This window comes from Sebastes fasciatus, chromosome 20, assembly GCF_043250625.1.
Source record: "Sebastes fasciatus isolate fSebFas1 chromosome 20, fSebFas1.pri, whole genome shotgun sequence".
Classification (NCBI taxonomy): Eukaryota; Metazoa; Chordata; class Actinopteri; order Perciformes; family Sebastidae; genus Sebastes; species Sebastes fasciatus.
The window spans coordinates 1,678,049-1,697,099 of NC_133814.1; the positions used below are offsets into that span (position 1 = coordinate 1,678,049).

The following is a 19,051-nucleotide window of genomic DNA, read 5'->3' on the forward strand; positions in this document are numbered from 1 at the left end:
TCAGCTTCATCCCCTGTGTGATCACCATTCAAAATGACATGTTTTAGCCTGACCTCACTTTAAAGCATGTCACACTAGTTGTGACACCTCCAGGCATCATCAGGTCACTGCTCCACCTCACCGTGACTGTCGTGTATTTATCATTTAACACAAACAGGCTTTGTGATTGACAGGGTGAAATCATAAATGAGGTCGGTTGTTATATCAACAGCTGCAGGGCACCATGAAGGCTCACATATTATGGATCATTTTCAGTGATGAATAAATAAGCAAGGCTAAGCATATTGTGGTAATTTCATTTTCCAATTTGGAGTATTTTTTTTTTTTTTAAGCTTCATTTTCTGACAGCTGGAACCAGCTTGAATATGAATATGAATATGCAGTGGTTCACAAAATGTGTCCAGATTTCCCCTATGAGGTCCCTGGGGAGGCAGAGGGAGTGGAGTGTACAACTTGTATTTAATTTTCCCCCAGTCTGGGTGCTGCTCAACGGGCACATCCTGGCTGTCATAGTGGCTCCGGTGAGAAGGACCGGAGTGTTTTACACTCGGCTGTCAGCACACAGCCGAGCCGAGGGGCACAGTGCTCGAGATCTGACCGAAGAACAGGGTCTGTAAAGGCCCCTGGGTCCCCGGGGGGGTCTGTTAGGCCATCGTCTCCCCCAAAAGCATCCGGAGCAAACTTACAGTATATTTAGGAGAGGAGAGATGTGGGATAGGCACAGACGGAAAGTGACTCAGCAGTTTTACTCCTCTTTCATCAATATACAGGTGTATGCAATCAGCAAAAATTAGCCAGCAAGTACAGAGGAGATCAAACAAGCGGACTACAAAGTGTTTCTGTATTAAAGGCCAATATATTTTCCATCAAAACTTTCATCAGGACATTATGATTAGAAGAGCTTTTTATATAATGTAAGTGCCCTACAAAAAGGAGCGTTTTTTTTCAGCGGAGCTTCCACTTTAATCTGCACTAACTTAAAAGCATATTGATATTCATTATGGACCAGCAGATGGAAAATGCCTTCTTGTTATGGTCATTAACAGTCTGTCAATTGATCATGAGTGTTTGAATCTCACCCAGAAATATCTCATCATTTATATGGTTCCATTCTTGTCCTTTGTCAGCAGTACTTTAGAAGAACCATCTGAGAGAGAAAGACTTTTGTACTTTTCTGTCCAGAAGTAATCGGAGTTGCCAATCTTTATGCTGTCAATATGAAATAATCTAGGGCTAAATTAGGGGTGTAAGAAAATATCGGAAAAAATCAAATATCACGATATTATGTTTTATGATACTGTAACGATTCTCAAAAACACTGTATCGATTTCTAATTAATAGTTTACATGCACAGATTAACTAAGAGTCAATCCTTTATTTAATTTTCAAAACAATGTGCCCTCTGAAAGTAGTGTTATGATGTTGGATTTTACAGACTGTGATAATTACAATTTTGCATTTGGTGGTGTGTTTATACTATGACAGGTTTCCTAAAATTAGATTTAAAAAATCGCAATATATCGCCTTATATTTACAGTATCACAATATATTGAATCGTAACCCCTGTATCGTGATAGATATCGTATTGCCCAATTCTTGCCAATATTTAGCCCTTGGCTAAATTAGGATTAGTGTTCAAATGTTGTCCTGTTCATGTCAAAATCACGTTTTAATGTCTTCATTTTCAGGAAAATAAAATAATTTCAGACAGGGTTTTGCTCAGGCTTCACAGAAATTCAAACTTTCTTAAAGTGGAAAAGTATAAGATTTCTGATGACACAAGAGTTTTGCACAGTTCTGACATGTATTTCTTCTCCTCCAGTACATCGACCACACCCTACCTGCCGAGTCGCCCTACCTTTATGGCCTTCATCCAAATGCTGAGATCGGCTTCCTCACACAAACCTCCGAGAAGCTGTTTCGCACGGTGCTGGAGATGCAACCCAGGGACGGAGGAGTTGGAGAGGGCGGTGGGACAACACGTGAGGAAAAGGTCAGTATGTATTGTATAGTACATGTCCAAACGTATATGGACAACTAAACATTACACCCATAAGTGATTGTTGAATAAGAGTCTCCACTCGCAGTCAGCGTTCCAGTTCATCAGTGGACCACAACATTTGAATATTTCGTCTGGAGCACTGTGTCGGTCTTAAAGATACCGCTCTTGAATGGTTCAAAGCTAGACTGCTAGACTGTCTCAAAGATTAGATGGCTTTAAATTTTCTCAAGCTCAACGAGAGCGAGACAGAAGTCATTATTTTTGGACCCAATCGAGGCAGCAATGACCCCAACATGGACCTTTCCCCCCCTGGAACCTTTTCTTAAACTTTTATTATTATTGGCTTTTGGCTTGGCATGAGAGTTGCCTTTTTTAATCCTTTTTTCTTTCCTATTGGTCTTAACGCTTTTATTATTTTAATGTTCTGTTGGTTTTAAGTTGGTCTTAGTGCTTTATTGTTTTGTTTTTATGTTTAATTATACAGCACTTTGGTCAAATGTTGTTTTTAAATGTGCTTTATTTATGCATTTGGATCGGATTGAATCCCAAAGATGTTGGATGGGGTTGAGATCTGGACTATGTGCAGACCAGTCAAGTTCCACACCAATCTGGGAGAACCATTTCTTGACTTGGCTTTGTGCACAATAGCATTGACATATTGAAACAGGAAACTGTTGCCACAGAGCTGGAAGCATACTACACCATATCATTGTATACAGTAGCATTAAAATGTCACCTAGTTGTCTATAGTCTATAGATATTGCGATAATATCGTTATCATGAATTATTTTGGCCCCGATAATCATGTAGTGAAAGTCTGATATTGTGGATCTATTGGGCCGAGCAAAGACCCACTCAAGTATTCATTTTCTGTTAATCTGCCAATTATTTTCTCAATCAACAGATTCCTCATTTTGTCTTTTAAAATTCAGAAAACATTCCTATAATAATGTAATTTCCCACAGCCCAAGGTGATGCATGCAGATGTCTTGTTTTATCCAACCAACAGCCCACAACCCCACAAGACTTTACTATCACATATGACAAAGAAAAGCAGCAAATCCTCCTTTTCTGTCAACAGAATAATGGACGAATCGTTTCAGCTTTAACAGGGAAATGGGTTTGATGGATGCTACGCAGCTTCTCATGGAGAGGCTTGAACTGATCTCAGTTACATTATTCTCACATTCAAGTATGGTTGCTTACTTTGTGATTTATTTCCTTCACACTGAATGCTGTTTCAGTGACTTTTTTTTTACCGTGACAAAAAACAATCTTGATAATACATCCATCGTCAGTTTAGACGTAACGAAACCTTGTACTGTAGTAAATGTTGACAAAAGGTTCTGTGGGCGGGGGAGGCGGGGGGGCAGGTGTTGGTTAGTTTGACCCTTATTTCCCTCAAGACTCCCTTTTCCCTTAGCAGCTTTGAGGTAGGAGTTTTATATCTTATTCCACACTGTCTCACAGTGTCACACATTTAGAGGTCAGAGACATACAGCACATGTGGCTCTTGTGGTAAGAAATGGTAATAAAAATGACTGATTGCATAAAATGTGTGCATGGAAGAAAAGAGATCAGGTCCTTTAAAATAAAGTTGAAAGTGAAGTATAATATATACTTTTATTTTATTAATCAAATATGACATTTTCTATTAAAGGGACTGTTTGTAAGAATCAGAAATGTCTTGTTAACAGCGACACCTGTGGCCGTTAAGTCAACGAAAGTCAGCGTCCTGTTGCTCGCGTTTGTGCTCGCTCTACATAGACATGAACGAGCATCGCTCAAAACAGTGAGGCGGCACACGTCAGCTAAAAGCACAATATATGTACACTCTATATTTCAGCTGCTTGGCAGTAATGTTAGCTGACCAGACGAAGGTCTCTCCATGAATCAATGCTGATCCTAGTGTTGGCTTTTCCTGCCTCAGCCTCCCGACCGCCGCCGGAGGAGTGTGCGCGCATGCACGTGAGAGTAGAGCGAAAGAGTGAGAACGAGCGCGGTGTGTGAGTGAAGGCAAGCAGAGGAGCAGAGTCCAGCAGAGACTCCGGCCCTGGAGACCAAAGCTACGGTCTCCCCTGCGTCCTCCGACCGCGGCCAACACTGTTTAACAGACGGGCTTCACTAGATACAACCAAGAGGTTTTGGTGATTCCGTGTAGTTTGTGTTGCAGTCTGAGTCTGAACAGCGTAGCCACACGCGAGCACGCATGGGACACCGACCCGCAATGATTTATACGTGTAAGAAGTTACAAACAGTCCCTTTAAAATAAAGTTGAAAATGAAGTATATTATATACTTTTATTTTATTAATCAAATATGACATTTTCTATTAAATGTACCAAAACAAGACGGACTCCATGTTTTTATGGCTGCAACATTCCCTCAACTAGAAACATTCAAGATGTCTTATGCATCATTTTTAAACACATTTTCCCAAAATTCAGTATAACATGTTTGTAACTTATGAAACGTCAGCGTTGAGCACTGTGAGTTTGAACAGTGTTTGGCTGCACAGCATGAATTTGTTATGACGGACCCACTAGCAGGTCAGTGAGGTTGGGGGGAGGGGTTAAAACGGTGGCATTTGAACTAAAGTTATGATTCTGATGTGATATTCAGTCTTGAAAAGTCAAACCCTCATACATGCTAGATACCCTGTGCGGATACGTAAACCAAAGCCTTTCACGAAGCCGACCGTCTCACTAAACTCTGAGCTGGAGCAGCGAAACTTAAATGTATGATGACAACAGGTGACATTCTCTGTAGCTGCTGCACACTGAATTGAAAATAAATTGCAGACCAACTGTTTTGGGCCTCTGACGGCACCCAGGGTGATTTTTACCGGAATGGCATTTTCTGGTGCATTTTCTGGTTGGGTGCTGCTCTGAATTAAAGCTTATTTGAGTGTAAAAGCTCAAACAAAATATTCTGTCAAAGAGAGCGCAGCCTTACGCACTCCCTCAATGGAGCAAGTGTCACCTTTTTAATATCGTAAATAAGGGTCTTGGTTGTCTGAATGTTAGCTTTGTTAAAAAGTAATTTATGCTTACTGTTGCTTGAAACAAGCAGCCAAATGTGAGTTATGTTACGGGCTTTCTTTTACTTTAGCATCAGCCTGATCTCTCTCCTGATATCTCTTATTCTTTAATAAGAGTTTATGATTGTGAATGATGAGGTGGCCCTTACTGTAAGCGTTAATTAAAACACTGTTAATCCTAATGACTGCGTTTTGTTCGGTGCATATAGAGTATAAATTATTAGTGATAACATTTCGGCAACATTTCCAGAGGCTCAGTATGGAGTCAGATCAGTCTCAGTATTAATGAACACACAGAAGGATTCACAAATGTATTTTGTGATTAATATATAAATGACTCTCTCCAAAAAAATATTTTTCAATGCAAACAAAAATAGTTATTTTTGTATATAAATGTAAAAAAATAAGGTTAAAAAATATATTTTGATTCACACGGAAATATTTCATGTTTTAAATAAATGTAATAGAAATCCACAAATATGTTCCGTGTTGGTGGACACCCTGTGCATGATGTAAATAATTCCCCCCCCCCCCCCCCCGTGGGGACACGCTCATGAAAAGGAGGGAGACATCTGATTGGCTACAGATAATTCCCTGTTGAAAGAAATGGATCGGTGCACGTCAGGGGAGTCTCATAAAACCCAAACAGATGCAGTGAAGTTCACAAATAACAAGCAGTTTGTAAATGCAGGTTCAACAGTTTGTTTATAAATGTGACAACATCCAAATGTGTTTTTGATGAAACTTGCGTATACTTTTAAATACACATATTTGTGGATTTCTATTACATTTATTTAAAACATGAAATATTTGTGTGTGCATCAGAAATACATTTGTCAACCTTATTTTTTGATATGTGGATTTTTTTTTTTTACATTTATATACAACGATAATACAACTGTTTTTGTTTGCTTGAAAAATATTTTTGTGGAGAGAGTAATTTTTATATAGATCAGAAAATACATTTGTGAATCCTTCTGTGTGCGTTCATTAATATTGACACTGATCTGACCCCGTAGTTTAGCCCCAGTTATGGCCTCGTATGTATTAGCATTATATTCCAGTCACAGTGGTAATCATCTCTGTGAAAGATAAACACCCTGAAATGTTTGTCATTTAACAACACTGGCAGCTGTTCTGAGCCATCAGGGTGAAAAGAGATTTAGTCCACTGCATAATAAAAAGATTTGTAATATGTTTCTCAAGTTGTGACTCTTCCCGTCCTGGTAGCCACCTGCAGACTTCTTTGTTTGGATGAGGACCTAAATACACAGGAAGTGCAGTCCATGTCAAAATGTGATACATTTGACGTGATGCAAATTGACTTTGATGCTGTTCACAGTGCAACAGTAAAGAGGAACTGTCGGGACAGATTGACTGTAACACTGGTTAAATCTGAAGTGAAGCTAAGCCTGAAACTAAGCTGACCGGAGGGATTACCAGTTATACCAGGTTTACCTCTCTAAGTCACGCTTATATTCAGGAAAATCAATTTTGTAAAGGAGGTTTAAATAAGCCTGACCTTAGAGCCTGACCTTAGATACTACTACATGTATTCCTCCAGACTATAGCCTGGTGCTGGTCAAGCTAGCTTTTAGCTTTAGCTTCATCTCAGGCTTAACCAGTGTTACAATCAACCTGACAGCCTGAAACACTCCCCGGCAGTTCCTCTATACACCGCTGCACTGTGAACACTCAGTCTGTTATATACATGCCAGGTCACATTGTGAGCTACACTACATTTATTGTGTTGGTAAAATCTGAGTTCGTAACCTTTTCAGTTCCACTGAACACTTTTAAATGTTCTGCAGTTTGAGATGAAGACGGATGATTCATAGTGAGAAGTATTTTCACCATTTGTTCTCTTTAAAAGTCACTGAAATAAAGAGGAGAGAAACAGACATCTGTCTATTACAGTATATATATATCATACTAGCCTTGTGAAGGAGGTTAAATAACACTCCGTTAACCTCTGACCCTTTACAGACATACCCACTTTATGATAATCACATGACGTTTGGGGCAAGTCATAGTCAAGTCAGCACACTGACACACTGACAGCTGTTGTTGCCTGTTGGGCTGCAGTTTGCCATGTTATGAATGGAGCATATTGTTTTATGCTAAATGCAGTACCTGTGAGGGTTTCTGGACAATATCTGTCATTGTTTTGTGTTGTTAATTGATTTACAATGATAAATATATATATATATATATTTGCATAAAGCAGCATATTTGTCGACTCCCATACTGATAAGAGGATTAAATACTCATCTCCCTTAAAGGTACATTTTGAACAGATCAAAAGTTAAGCTCAACTCTCTTTTGATTTAATTGTTTCATGAATCTCTATTCATTATTATGGTCTGCAATGTGGCTGTGAACATTGCAGTTTTGTCTGTGTGTTAAAGTCATGAACAATCAGTTCTTAAACCAGGCAGTGTCATTAGCTCCGAGTCAGATTGAAGTTTCATCTTGGTTCGGTTTGTTTCAGGTGTGTTTTTCCGTTCCTCGTTGTATTATGATGTGTGACCTTTCTGGTTCAGAAGCCTGGATACTCTTGTCTCAACAGATGTCAGTGCCATCCACAGTTTACCAACGAGGCTCACTTTGTATTCAGCTCGCTCAGTAGCTGCCAAACCCACATCAGATATTTGAACTGAAAAATCCATAGATATGATGACCTCATATATCCTTTGTTTGGCACCTAATCCGTTGATTGATCGCTAATGCTGGTTGCCTTGGGAAAGTGTTGACACGGGCATTAGCTTTCATCACTTACCCTCAAAAATATGATGTGAGCATTGATTTTCTGGAGGGATTAGACTGTTATTGAAAACAAAGAGCTGTCTTGCAAAATATATCTTCATGAATATTTATGGAACTGTCTTTTTCAAACTGTAACACTTTCTCAGGCTGTCAGTGTTGGCACTACTGAGTTTATCTGACACAGATAACCCCCAACTCTGATCTATGTTATTTCACTGAGCATCCTCTCCCTCTCTTGTCCTGAGTATATTTAAAAGGACTGTTTGTAAGAATCAGAAATGTCTTGTTAACAGCGACGCCTGTGGCCGTTAAGTCAACAAAAGTCAGCGTCCTGTTGCTTGCGCTCGTGCTCGCTCTACATAGACATGAACGAGCATCGGTCAACACAGTGAGGAGACACACGTCACCTAAAAGCACAATATCACTCTATATTTCAGCTGCTTGGCAGTAATGTTAGCTGACCAGACGAAGGTCTCTCCATCAATCAATGCTGATCCTAGTGTTGGCTTTTCCTGCCTCAGCCTCCCGACCGCGGCCGGAGGGAACAGGGGAGACACCGGAGTTTTGGTCAGAGACGATAACGTTTCTCTCTGCGGAGCCCCGTCACTTCACAAGACACGGGAAACCTCTGTTGGTCTGGAGGAGCTGCAGCAGTTATTTCTGCACAAACGTCCACTGTACATTCACTAGATATTCTCAGAGCTAAACTAACTCTTCTGCAGTGTGGAGTGAAGGCAAGCAGGCAGAGGAGCAGAGTACAGCAGAGACTCCGGTCCTGGAGACCAAAGCTACGGTCTCCCCCGCGTCCTCCGACCGCGGCCAACACTGTTTAACAGACGGGCTTCACTAGATACAACCAAGAGGTTTTGGTGCTTCTGTGTAGTTTGTGTTGGAGTCTGAGTCTGAACAGCGTAGCCACACGCGAGCGCGCATGAGACACCGACCCGGATTGATTTGTACGTGTAAGAAGTTACAAACAGACCCTTCAACTGTAAGATGGATCAAACTAAAAAATTTTACTGCCAATTCACTCACTCTCTCTCTCTCTCTCTCTCTCTCTCTCTCTCTCTCTCTCTCTCTCTCTCTCTCTCTCTCTCTCTCTCTCTCTCTCACACACACTCACTCCCTCATTGACACACTTGTTTATCCCCTCACACATCATCAGGTGCGTGCGGTGCTGGAGGAGATTACGGAGAAGCTCCCGGAGGAGTTCAACATGGCCGAGCTGCTGGGGAAGGCGGAGGAGAGGACTCCCTACCAGGTGGTGGCGCTGCAGGAATGTGAGCGCATGAACCTCCTCACACAGGAGATCAGACGCTCCCTCTGCGAGCTCTGCCTGGGACTCAAGGTGAGGAGACTGTTGGCTTGCGGCGAGGGTCTAACGGGTGATATGATCGTTCTGATCATCAGCACTATGTCTTGTATTTGTAACTATAGTCTGTCTGTTCACACACGCTCGCACACTTGCACATAATTATTCCATCGTCCTAATAGTTGTGACCAAAAGTTTAGACGCATAAAACGTTTTGAATCCATTGTTCCAGTATCAACAGAGACAAACGTCATCAGAATTGATAAGACCTCCTTTTAGCTCTTATCCTTTCATTGCTATATCACCAATGTGGTGGCAGTTTCTGTTAAAACAAGACACAAACCAAGGTAACAACTTGTCTTTCAGTGAATTTAATAAAAAGGCATAAATTAATAACTAAAGCATCTGCAGATGGACTCACGAGCACAGCCACCTGTTGTGGACTGTGGCAAGTGAGCCCCGAATACAAAGAGTAGTCAGTATTTATACATTTAAAGCATAACACGAAGATAAGTGCAAAGAAGAAAAGAAGAGAAGGATAGAAAGTGTATCAATGCGTCAGCACACAGCAGACAACAGAGCATCACAAGACATAACAAGTATTTCAGCAATCTGTTGTTTGCAGTTACAGAGAACTAAAATGTCAGGTCACTGTCATATGGTGACAAAGTTGAACATGTGAGGCCCTGAGATTGTCTAAAGGTACAGTGTTAAACTGCAAATATGAAAATTGCCATTACACCAACCTGGCAAAGTGGGCACCTACCTGTACTAGATCCCAAGGAGCCCCAAGATTCACTGCATGACATTTGGTTTTGGTAATTTGATTAATTACAAATTTGTTTTGTATCGAGTAGATTTGCTCCTGCAGGATTAGCTAAACTTGAGCCCATTGTAGAATGTTTTAAGTCCTTGACTGTTTCAGTATATTACGGAGCCCCTCTGGGGTCACATGGTAGAAAAAAAATACCTCACTGTGTAAATCTATGCGCATGGATTTGGAAACTGTGCCCGAGGATTCACATTCTGTACAGTAAGAATGTAGCCGGCTGGAAACAACTGCTGCTACTCCTTCATTCTAGTAGCTCAAAAACATTAGTCAATTGGCCCAGTCCAAAGAAAATCACTTATTGGTACCACCGGAGGTGGCACAGTCGAGTAATGAGTTCTGTAATCCTCCATGTGTGGGACACATTCTGATATGAGAACATTTGCAGAGTTGCAGCTTAGTTGTAGTTAACATGACTTTTATACCCAGATCATATGACAGACGTCCGAAACGATGAAATGGGCATTATTACTGAGAACCTGTAGACCAAAGCCAGTTGGGCCACAAACGGATGTGTTTAAATACACAATGAAATTAGAGGATAATAAGGAACCCATTAGTCCTTGGGCCAGACCAGGTATCGGTACCACCCAACGTGGCAAAACTTCAATGGTGCCATTTTATTTGTTACACAAACAGAAGTGAATTAATACATGATAACCTTTCTGAGCAGCTGTTTCATTGTTTTGCAGGAAACCTGTTTTTGCACCTATCACAATACACGTGTATTAAAATGCCAGAAATCAGAAATACTGAGTGAAATTACAGAGGAGCACAGTGAATATTTAATATCATTCCCCCTGTAATGTTAATCTTGTCCGAAATGGGCCTTATGTCTCATTTGGTTGGGGAACTCCACCGATCCCATCCTGAACTCCACTGGCCCAGCAGGGATAGGGCTAGCAGCTAAATACTTTAAATTAAAGTAAAACAAGTGAACTTCAAGTGTACTGTCCCTCATCTGAGTCACATACTGTACGCTGGCTCGGCTGCTGCTGACTGCGACGGGCTGCTGCATTACTGTTCCTACATAACTAAACCTTTTTTCGCTGTTGTTTGTCAGAAGATCAGTCGTCAGAATGACTCTGAGATTTGGCTTACAGAGGAGAAGAAAGGAATAAGATGTCTGCATGTGTCGAGTCTGACTGAGTCGTGTTAACAACAAGCCAAAAGAGAAAGAGGGGGGGAGGAAAGTGTGTAAAAGTGTTTGTCGGGAGTTATGAGGCTTCGATCTCCCGACACTACAAGCCTCAATAAATCGGCTCAGTGATTTAAAACCCATGTAAACTATTGTACCAGCAAATGGAATCATATTTCGTCTTTATAGAGGAATGAACAGGAGCTGTGAGAATGTTATCCTCGGTGAGATGGTGCAGCTTCATAGTGCCCAGTGTGTGTGTGTGTCAAAGTATGCTGACGGATCAGGATCATTTGGAGGAGCGTTGCGAAGGTGAAAGGTCCACTGTAAACACACAGATGTAGATCCATGTACAGACTCTTATCACCCTCATAAAGAATAGTTATGGGTATCTATACATCAGCAATACATCAGCTCCAGTATCAGTGGGTGAAGGACACCACTGTTGTCTCATTACTCTTCAGTGCCATCTACTCTTGCCTATCTTACAGCGTGTTTCCTTATCTGCCATGGCGTGCTATAGTCTCTGTGTTTGTCTATACATCAGCAGCGACCATTCCACAATCCACACCTTATGTGGCCGGGAGGTGTCACCTCCAATGTTTAGCTGTTGAGACAAACAGGAAGTGATACGTTGAAACTCCTGGTTCCTTCCTGTAATGAAAATATACAAACCAATGAAGATATGTTTTAATGTGCAAGAGAGGTAGCATCTGTCAGCACTGAGAACAGTTGTCCTAATTCAAATAGATATTTTCCAGAAAGAGGATGGAAGCCAAAAGCGCGATTTTTGTGATATCCACAAGCCGCCTGTTCGTTAAAGTACAGCAGCGACACTGGAAATCTCAAATTATTGCTGTGATTAAGTTTATGTCCACGTGTTGTTTTTCTGCTACAACACATGGCTCTTAAATTTACTGTACATGCCATGTGCTGTCCTTTAATGGAATGAAATTCTTCTAATCTACTAACACGAGGCCTCTCATTATAGAGTAATCCAAGTTATGTCCTTTAACTTGGGAGTCCAAACTCACAACATCTTTCTTTATAAAAGGTGAAAAGCACACAAAGCTACAGCACAATGTTAACTGCCCAATGTAAAGATGAGCCTGAACTTTAACTTCACCCTTAAACCAATTAGGCAACAAATATAGAGAGCTGAAGTCCCTCCCCTTCCGTTGGACCCCGTGGGACCTTATTTCGGAAAAAAATATGAATATTATATAATTATATATTTTTGTTTGAATTGTGCCATGAATCACACAGATGATGTTTGTACTTTTAGAACACAATTTTTCAAGTCCAGAAAGTCTCAGTCTGTCATAGTATCATTTAGTTTAGTGTGAAACCGCTCAGTGAACTACATCTATCGTCTCTCACAACATACGTCACCAACACTAGCTAGCTAGCTAACTTATGTTCCACACACAGATGTAACGTTATCTGACTTGATGTGTTTTATCCAGAGACTCCAGGTCTTTATATCAGCCGGGAAGAGAAAGAAGGATCAGACGTGTTGCTGGTGTGAGTTCATCCCAGTAGCAAACACACAGACATGGTAGCTTCAGAGAGAGAGACGTCTCTACCGTACTGTTGGCTGTGTCGTCTTTCTAATGACGTATTTTCACAGTCTGATAATTCAACAGTTTTACAACAAACTGGAGCAATTCATACAGGATCAAAATCATATTTCTATCTCTCCGTAGACTACCGTGCTCATTGGTGTTTTGGCGTCAGCGCTACCGCAGATGGTATATATAAATATAGTGGCTGTTGTTAAAAGATCACCAGAGTTTGGTCTCTTTGCTTCTATAGTCTTTGGTTTGGATACGAAAGTTACACAACACAAACAAACTAACGGATGGATGCAGCGGTAGACCAGCAGTCATTTTACCTCCCAGAACGCAGTAAAGAGTATACAATACAACCCCTTTTAAAAAAATCTGAAACAACCATTTCAGTTGTTTCCAAACTTAGCACAGCTAACTCTGACTCAGCGAGTGCTAGCGTTCACATTATTCATAACCTTATTCATTAGCTTACTAAACTTAAACTTGCATCACTGCTTTTTGCAACGGCTGAGTGGGTGTTTCCAGAACACACGTGGACCTGCCCTTTAACAATAATGTTGGATAATGATGTTTGACTGCAAAATGGATGATTTGAGTTGGTTGTTGAATGTTCTCCTTTCCTGTGGCCCCCACCCAGGGAGAGTTAACCATGACCAGTGACATGGAGAACCTTCAGAATGCTATTTTCCTCGACATGGTGCCAGACGGTTGGACCAAGCGGGCTTACCCCTCCATGTCTGGCCTGGCCCTGTGGTTCACTGACCTGCTGGCCAGGATCAAGGAGCTGGAAGCCTGGTCGGCGGACTTCGTCTTACCCTCTGTGGTGTGGCTGGCTGGCTTCTTCAACCCGCAGTCCTTCCTCACAGCCATCATGCAGGCTATGGCTCGAAGGTACGGCTGTTTTGCATTCAGACATGGAGGGTGTAAATGTGATAGAAACCACTCGGTGTAACAGTAAATCTGCCTGTGTTTGAATGACAGGAATGAGTGGCCTCTGGACAGGATGTGTCTGCAGTGCGATGTCACCAAGAAGAATCGCGAGGACTTCTCTTTACCGCCCCGTGAAGGGGCCTACGTACACGGGCTGTACATGGAGGGTGCACGCTGGGACACACAGGTACATGCGTTATTAATCGATCGCTTTGTTCAGCTGACTGTCGCAGGTAGGAATAGGTAAGAAGTATCAGCTAAGAATAGCTGATTGTGAAGTTTAGTCTCAAGGGAAACTGATAAACAGCACACTTTGATTCACAAGCACCTTAAACAGAAATATTACAGACAACTTGTGATGATGGATGACAGACTAACACGTAAACATAGGGTGAGCTAACCTCAAAATGCATCTTTAAACTGAGTCAAGTAAAGAAACTTGGATATTTTCCCCCGTTGAAGTTCTTCCACGTTCCCTTTGTGGCTTATTTTTCCGCTTTGCATCCTGCATGTGTTCAGCTCTCGGGGGTGCAGTGCATTACTCAGCTTCCCAGGGCTCTATCTATCTACATACATGCAGCTACTGCATATGCACCCAGCTTTCAAGGAGCATCCCTGTAGACTGCTTAATTAGGGAATGTGCAGAGTGTGCACTTGAACACTTAGATCGCCCTTTAGAGGAGCGGCTCCTTTTTTCTTCATTAAAGTTGGAGACGCAGGCAGAAAAAGACAGGCGGACAGACGGGCGGCTTTTCCTCACAACTCCTCCACTCTCCTTCTCCTCCTCCTCCTCCTCCTCCTCCTCCTCCTCCTCCTCCTCCTCTTCTTCTCAGCCCCAAGGCCAGTTCTTTGCCACTGGCGGGGAGTAGCAGCAGAGAGTAGAACAGGAGAGTAAGCAGTGCTCCATCTGGACACAGCTCTGTGCAGCAATAAAAGTCAAAGATTTATGATAAACCTACTCATCTATATTAATGAAGCTTGCATTTTATTCAGAAGGGGTTCAGACATCAAAGACGGATAGATACTGTAGGCTATATACTTTACTTTATACTTTATACTTTATACTTTATTGTCAGACAGGTCTGAAATTTGTTTTGCATAACAGCAGCTCCGTTTGCAACATCACAGAAAGGACAAAGACAATAAACAAGGATACAAACATTTAAACATTACAATCACAGAAGACAATATTCAGGGCCCTTTAACGCACATTTGATCTGGGATTAGGCTCCATATTTAGTTTAAGGATTGACTGATGCAAAAAAGAGTGCTTCAGTCTAACCTTATTAAATCGTGGAACCCTGTATCTCCGATTCGATGGTAACAGTTGATATTCACTGTTCAAAACATGGTTGGGGTTAGAGACGATGTTGTTAGCCAGCCTTAAGATGTTATTATGATAGGCTGATTCATAGAGTTTCTCAAGGGGTTGACCAACAATCTTTGAGCAGATTTTCATTTGTTGGAGCAGTTTTGACTTTAAAGTAGTTGACAAATTCTTGTACCATGTAGTATAACAATACTGCAGGACACTCATAATCACAGAAGTAAAAAACAATAGAAGAATTTGTTTACTCGCCCCAAAAGACCTGAGGCGGCGGAGAAAGTAAATTCTTTGTTTTGTCTTTTTACAGACAAATTCAATGTGGTCTTTCCAAGATAACAGATGATCAATCATTACTCCCAAATATTTATATGAAAATGATATATAAGCATAAGATAAGCACCTTGTGTGCTGAGTGGATTTGATAGAAATGCAGACATTACACTTGTGTTTATGTGATGGACACCAATGTATGGTGATGAATAGTCCAGCATTGTAATACATTCTGTCAATATGTTGTGGGATTATACAATAGAAGATATCTGTTACCGCAGTAACAGTGTACATACAGTGTCATTAAACTAATTTACAATCAATGAGGCCACATGGCCTGCTTTAAGACACCCATCATTTGTATTTATCCAAACAGACATAAAGTTATTGGTATTTAACACCTCTTTAAAGTTTTATAGTGAATGCAGATGCAATTAGGGCTTCGTCCTCTGAGCTCTCCAAAGTCATCAGGATTTACATTCATTCCTGAAAGTCACTGTGCATGCATGGTGAAACTTCTGTTTGTCAGGCGCTAAGTGTAGGAGGATTAATTAATGAGACAGACCACTCTGTTTCACTGTGTTTATAGAGTGTGTATTCTTAGGCAGGCCAGCTTGACTTCCACTCAAACTCTGCTGACTTTCACCACTTTTCCAAGGGTACCACAACGCTACGTTACACAAACTGGATGTCTGACGGCGTTTTTTGCCAACCAAGATTAGTCAAACATCTATGTTTTCTTCTACAAAAGAACATTATTAAAGTCTGCCTCAATGGCAAGTACAGCGCCGGGACGAAGTTTTCACTGTACCTCAAACTCATTTCTAACTTCCCCCTCAGCTCTGTGAAATGTTTCTGTCTGTTGTTGACTGGCTTGTCATTCCCCCCCACACACCCCCTCCCTCCCTCCCTCCCTCCCTGCTTCCATCTCCTTTCTTCTCCAAATTCCTTTCTCTTTCAGACTGGCATGATTGTAGACGCCCGACTGAAAGAGCTCACCCCAGCTGTGCCGGTCATCTTCATCAGGGCCATTCCTGTGGACAAACAGGACAGCAGGAATGTGTACCAGTGTCCCGTTTATAAGACCCGCCAGAGGGGACCCACCTACGTATGGACCTTCAACCTGAAGACCAAAGAAAATCCCTCCAAGTGGACTTTAGCTGGAGTGGCCTTGCTTCTGCAGATCTAGCAGGAGTTCAGCTGCTTTATTGTGGTGGTCATGGTGCCAACAGGGTCAAAGGTTCCATTCACTTTGGACCAAATATTTTAAAGCAAGACTATGTAACTTCTGAAAGAATAAATAATGCAGTCTTCCTCTAGCAAATGAAAAGTTGAGTTCATAAGAAATAAAACGCATCCTTGCTCAATTCAATACACTCGAACAGCAAGTCGTCCTTGGTCTGGTATGACCAGCAGCTTATGGTGGCTAATGTTAGTCACACGTTGGATAGATATTGCTGTGTGACTGACTGATTACTGAGTCAGTATACTGACTTCATGACTCATCTCTACTTGTGCTATTGTTACACTAAGTCTTAGCATGTCACAGAAGTAAAATAAGAAGTACTGTAAACACACTGCAACTTTATATATCGAGGAGACGTGTTTCTTGATTCCAGCTTGTGATCACATTCCACTTGGGTGTCCTAAGGGAAGTTGAGGGTCACATGGCAGACGGGGACCGCTGAATGCATCAGTAGGCTACTTCTTGGTGGCCATGCTAGCTCGTGTCCTGTAAGAATGTAATTAGTGTAGAAGCACGTAACACAACTGCACTTGAAAAATGAATTAAACTCACTGCACCAAATGGGAAAAACATGGTAAGACTTGTTTATCTTGTTTATTTTTCACCTCTATTTACTTTTGACGAAGCAGTATCTCATCACTGTGTTTTAAATCAATATATATAAATATATAAATATAAAGACACTGAGCCTCATTCACTAATGTGTGTGTAGAAATGTTCTTACTTTGCACACAATAGAAGTGCTCCTGCAAAATTACTGTTGGATTCAATTACAAGTGGCCACTTGTGTTCTCATCACTGTGTGTGTGTGTAACGGCTGGCCCACACTAAATGATTTTTCAGATCTTAACAGATGTGTGAAATGTGAGAGCCCACACATAACATCATGTTCTGTTAAATTGAACAGTTTTGTTCCTGTAGTGTGTGGAGAGCAACGATTTGGCCAAAACAGCCACCACACACTACCAGATTCATTCATCAACAACGAGAGAACACACTAAAAAAACGACTAAAAAAAACAGAAACTTTGCAAAATCTCTGGGATCAAATGTGACTTTAGTGTAAACAAACATGTCGGACGACGGGCAGGAAGAATTAGTGATGTTAGTGTTTACTTTGTTCTGAAAATTCACGAAGGATGGATGGATGAAGTCATGGAGACATGATAAATAAACACTCGTGTTTGTTGCTACAAATCAACAAGTTGGTCCTCCATCTCTGAGCTCCATCTCACTACTACTTAACGCTTCACGTTTAGCATTAGCTCATGCGTTAGCCACGGCCACCATGACGGCGGTGGGTGTCCTTCCGCTTCAGTCAGCTTGGTTCTCTATTGGCTATCGTTCTTCATGTGACTGCATCAGACGTCTGTACTTGGCTGGGCTATCACTGGGTTATCCCTTTATTCAGTGGATGCTGCTGGAGACAGCATGAGGCATTGGTACAAACTTGAGTTGAAGTAAAACTCTCTCCATCCACCCGCAGGAAGTGGTGACACATCTCAAGAGTAACATCCAAAGTGTCTCAGAAACGCCAGAGAGAGAAAGTGCCAGCATGAGATCTTCTGCCTCCCTCATCGGGTACTTACTTTCTGGTTGTTGCCATTCAACCATTTCAATGTAAAATTGCCTTTAAATTGCAGCTTTCTGAGCCTTCATGAAGACCATTAAAATCATCCATGACTAGTTTGTAGACTTTGTTTGAACCACTGTATCTAAGTTATTAAAATGCTAATGATCTGTATGTGTTTGAGGAGAAATTCTAACATTATCATGTGTCTGTGAGTCACTTTATGAGGAGGTGTTATGAAGCTGCAGCTGGTTGGGGAATATCACAGAATAAATTGAACTATTGGGTGATTTCACACATTCATCCAGATCTGTAAAAGTACCTCCACTATGTACACATTCTCTAATAACATAATCATCTCTTAATTGATCAAATACAGCAAACGTTTTTGTGTACAAATCATTTTACATTCATTTCCACTTTCTTCCCAAAAACTTCTAGAGTAAAGATGTTGTATCTTGTCATTACAGAATGTGCATTTGGTTTTATTTTCACATATAATATATCCCATTTTAGCACCAATATGCAGTCATTCCCCTATCTCCCGTTTCCAGTCGCCCAGTCCTGCCTCCTCTCTTCCGAGTCTTTAGACCAACTCTCTCCTCCGCCTTCCACTTCACTCCTTTTCTTCTTCCCTCCTCCCCGTTTGAGATTAAACAACCCTCTCCAAAGCAGAAAGTGGGGAGTCTCACAAATTTATCCCTGAACAACAAGTACAGTAGACGCACACAGTAAGCCAGCTCTCGCTTTCTTCCTTGTCCTCTTGCTGTCTCAGCCCAGGTTCCCCCACGTCTCCTTTATCTGGTTACCGGAGAACCTTAACAATGCACGGTGAGACGGAGGTGTGCGGAGGAGGAGGAGCAGGTGAGGGGAAGTAAGAGGAGGAAGGAGATGATAGGGTGAGGCAATTTATATAGAAATAGATTCTGCCAGTGTACACATGCACATTAGACATTGCACCAAGCACTGTAGTGTGGCTTTACACAGGAGACATACTGTGTTCTGGTCTGTAGTGCAGCCGTGGTGGATGTGTTGAAGTATTTCTAACTCAT

At 41.5% G+C, this 19,051-nt stretch overlaps 1 protein-coding gene across 4 annotated transcripts in view; it reads left to right on the forward strand.

Annotated features, from left to right (window-relative positions):
* The window catches only part of dnah9 (dynein, axonemal, heavy chain 9), a 181,282-nt gene extending 162,819 nt beyond the window's left edge, over positions 1–18,463 (forward strand). For all 4 annotated transcript variants that reach the window (XM_074620497.1, XM_074620498.1, XM_074620499.1 and 1 more), the window contains 5 exons: positions 1,823–1,993; positions 8,973–9,155; positions 13,295–13,548; positions 13,639–13,774; positions 16,146–18,463. In XM_074620497.1, the coding sequence (XP_074476598.1) occupies positions 1,823–1,993; positions 8,973–9,155; positions 13,295–13,548; positions 13,639–13,774; positions 16,146–16,373 (972 nt within the window). In that variant the 3' untranslated portion in view covers positions 16,374–18,463. The remainder of the gene's footprint in view (positions 1–1,822; positions 1,994–8,972; positions 9,156–13,294; positions 13,549–13,638; positions 13,775–16,145) is intronic.
* The last annotated feature ends 588 nt before the right edge of the window (positions 18,464–19,051 follow it).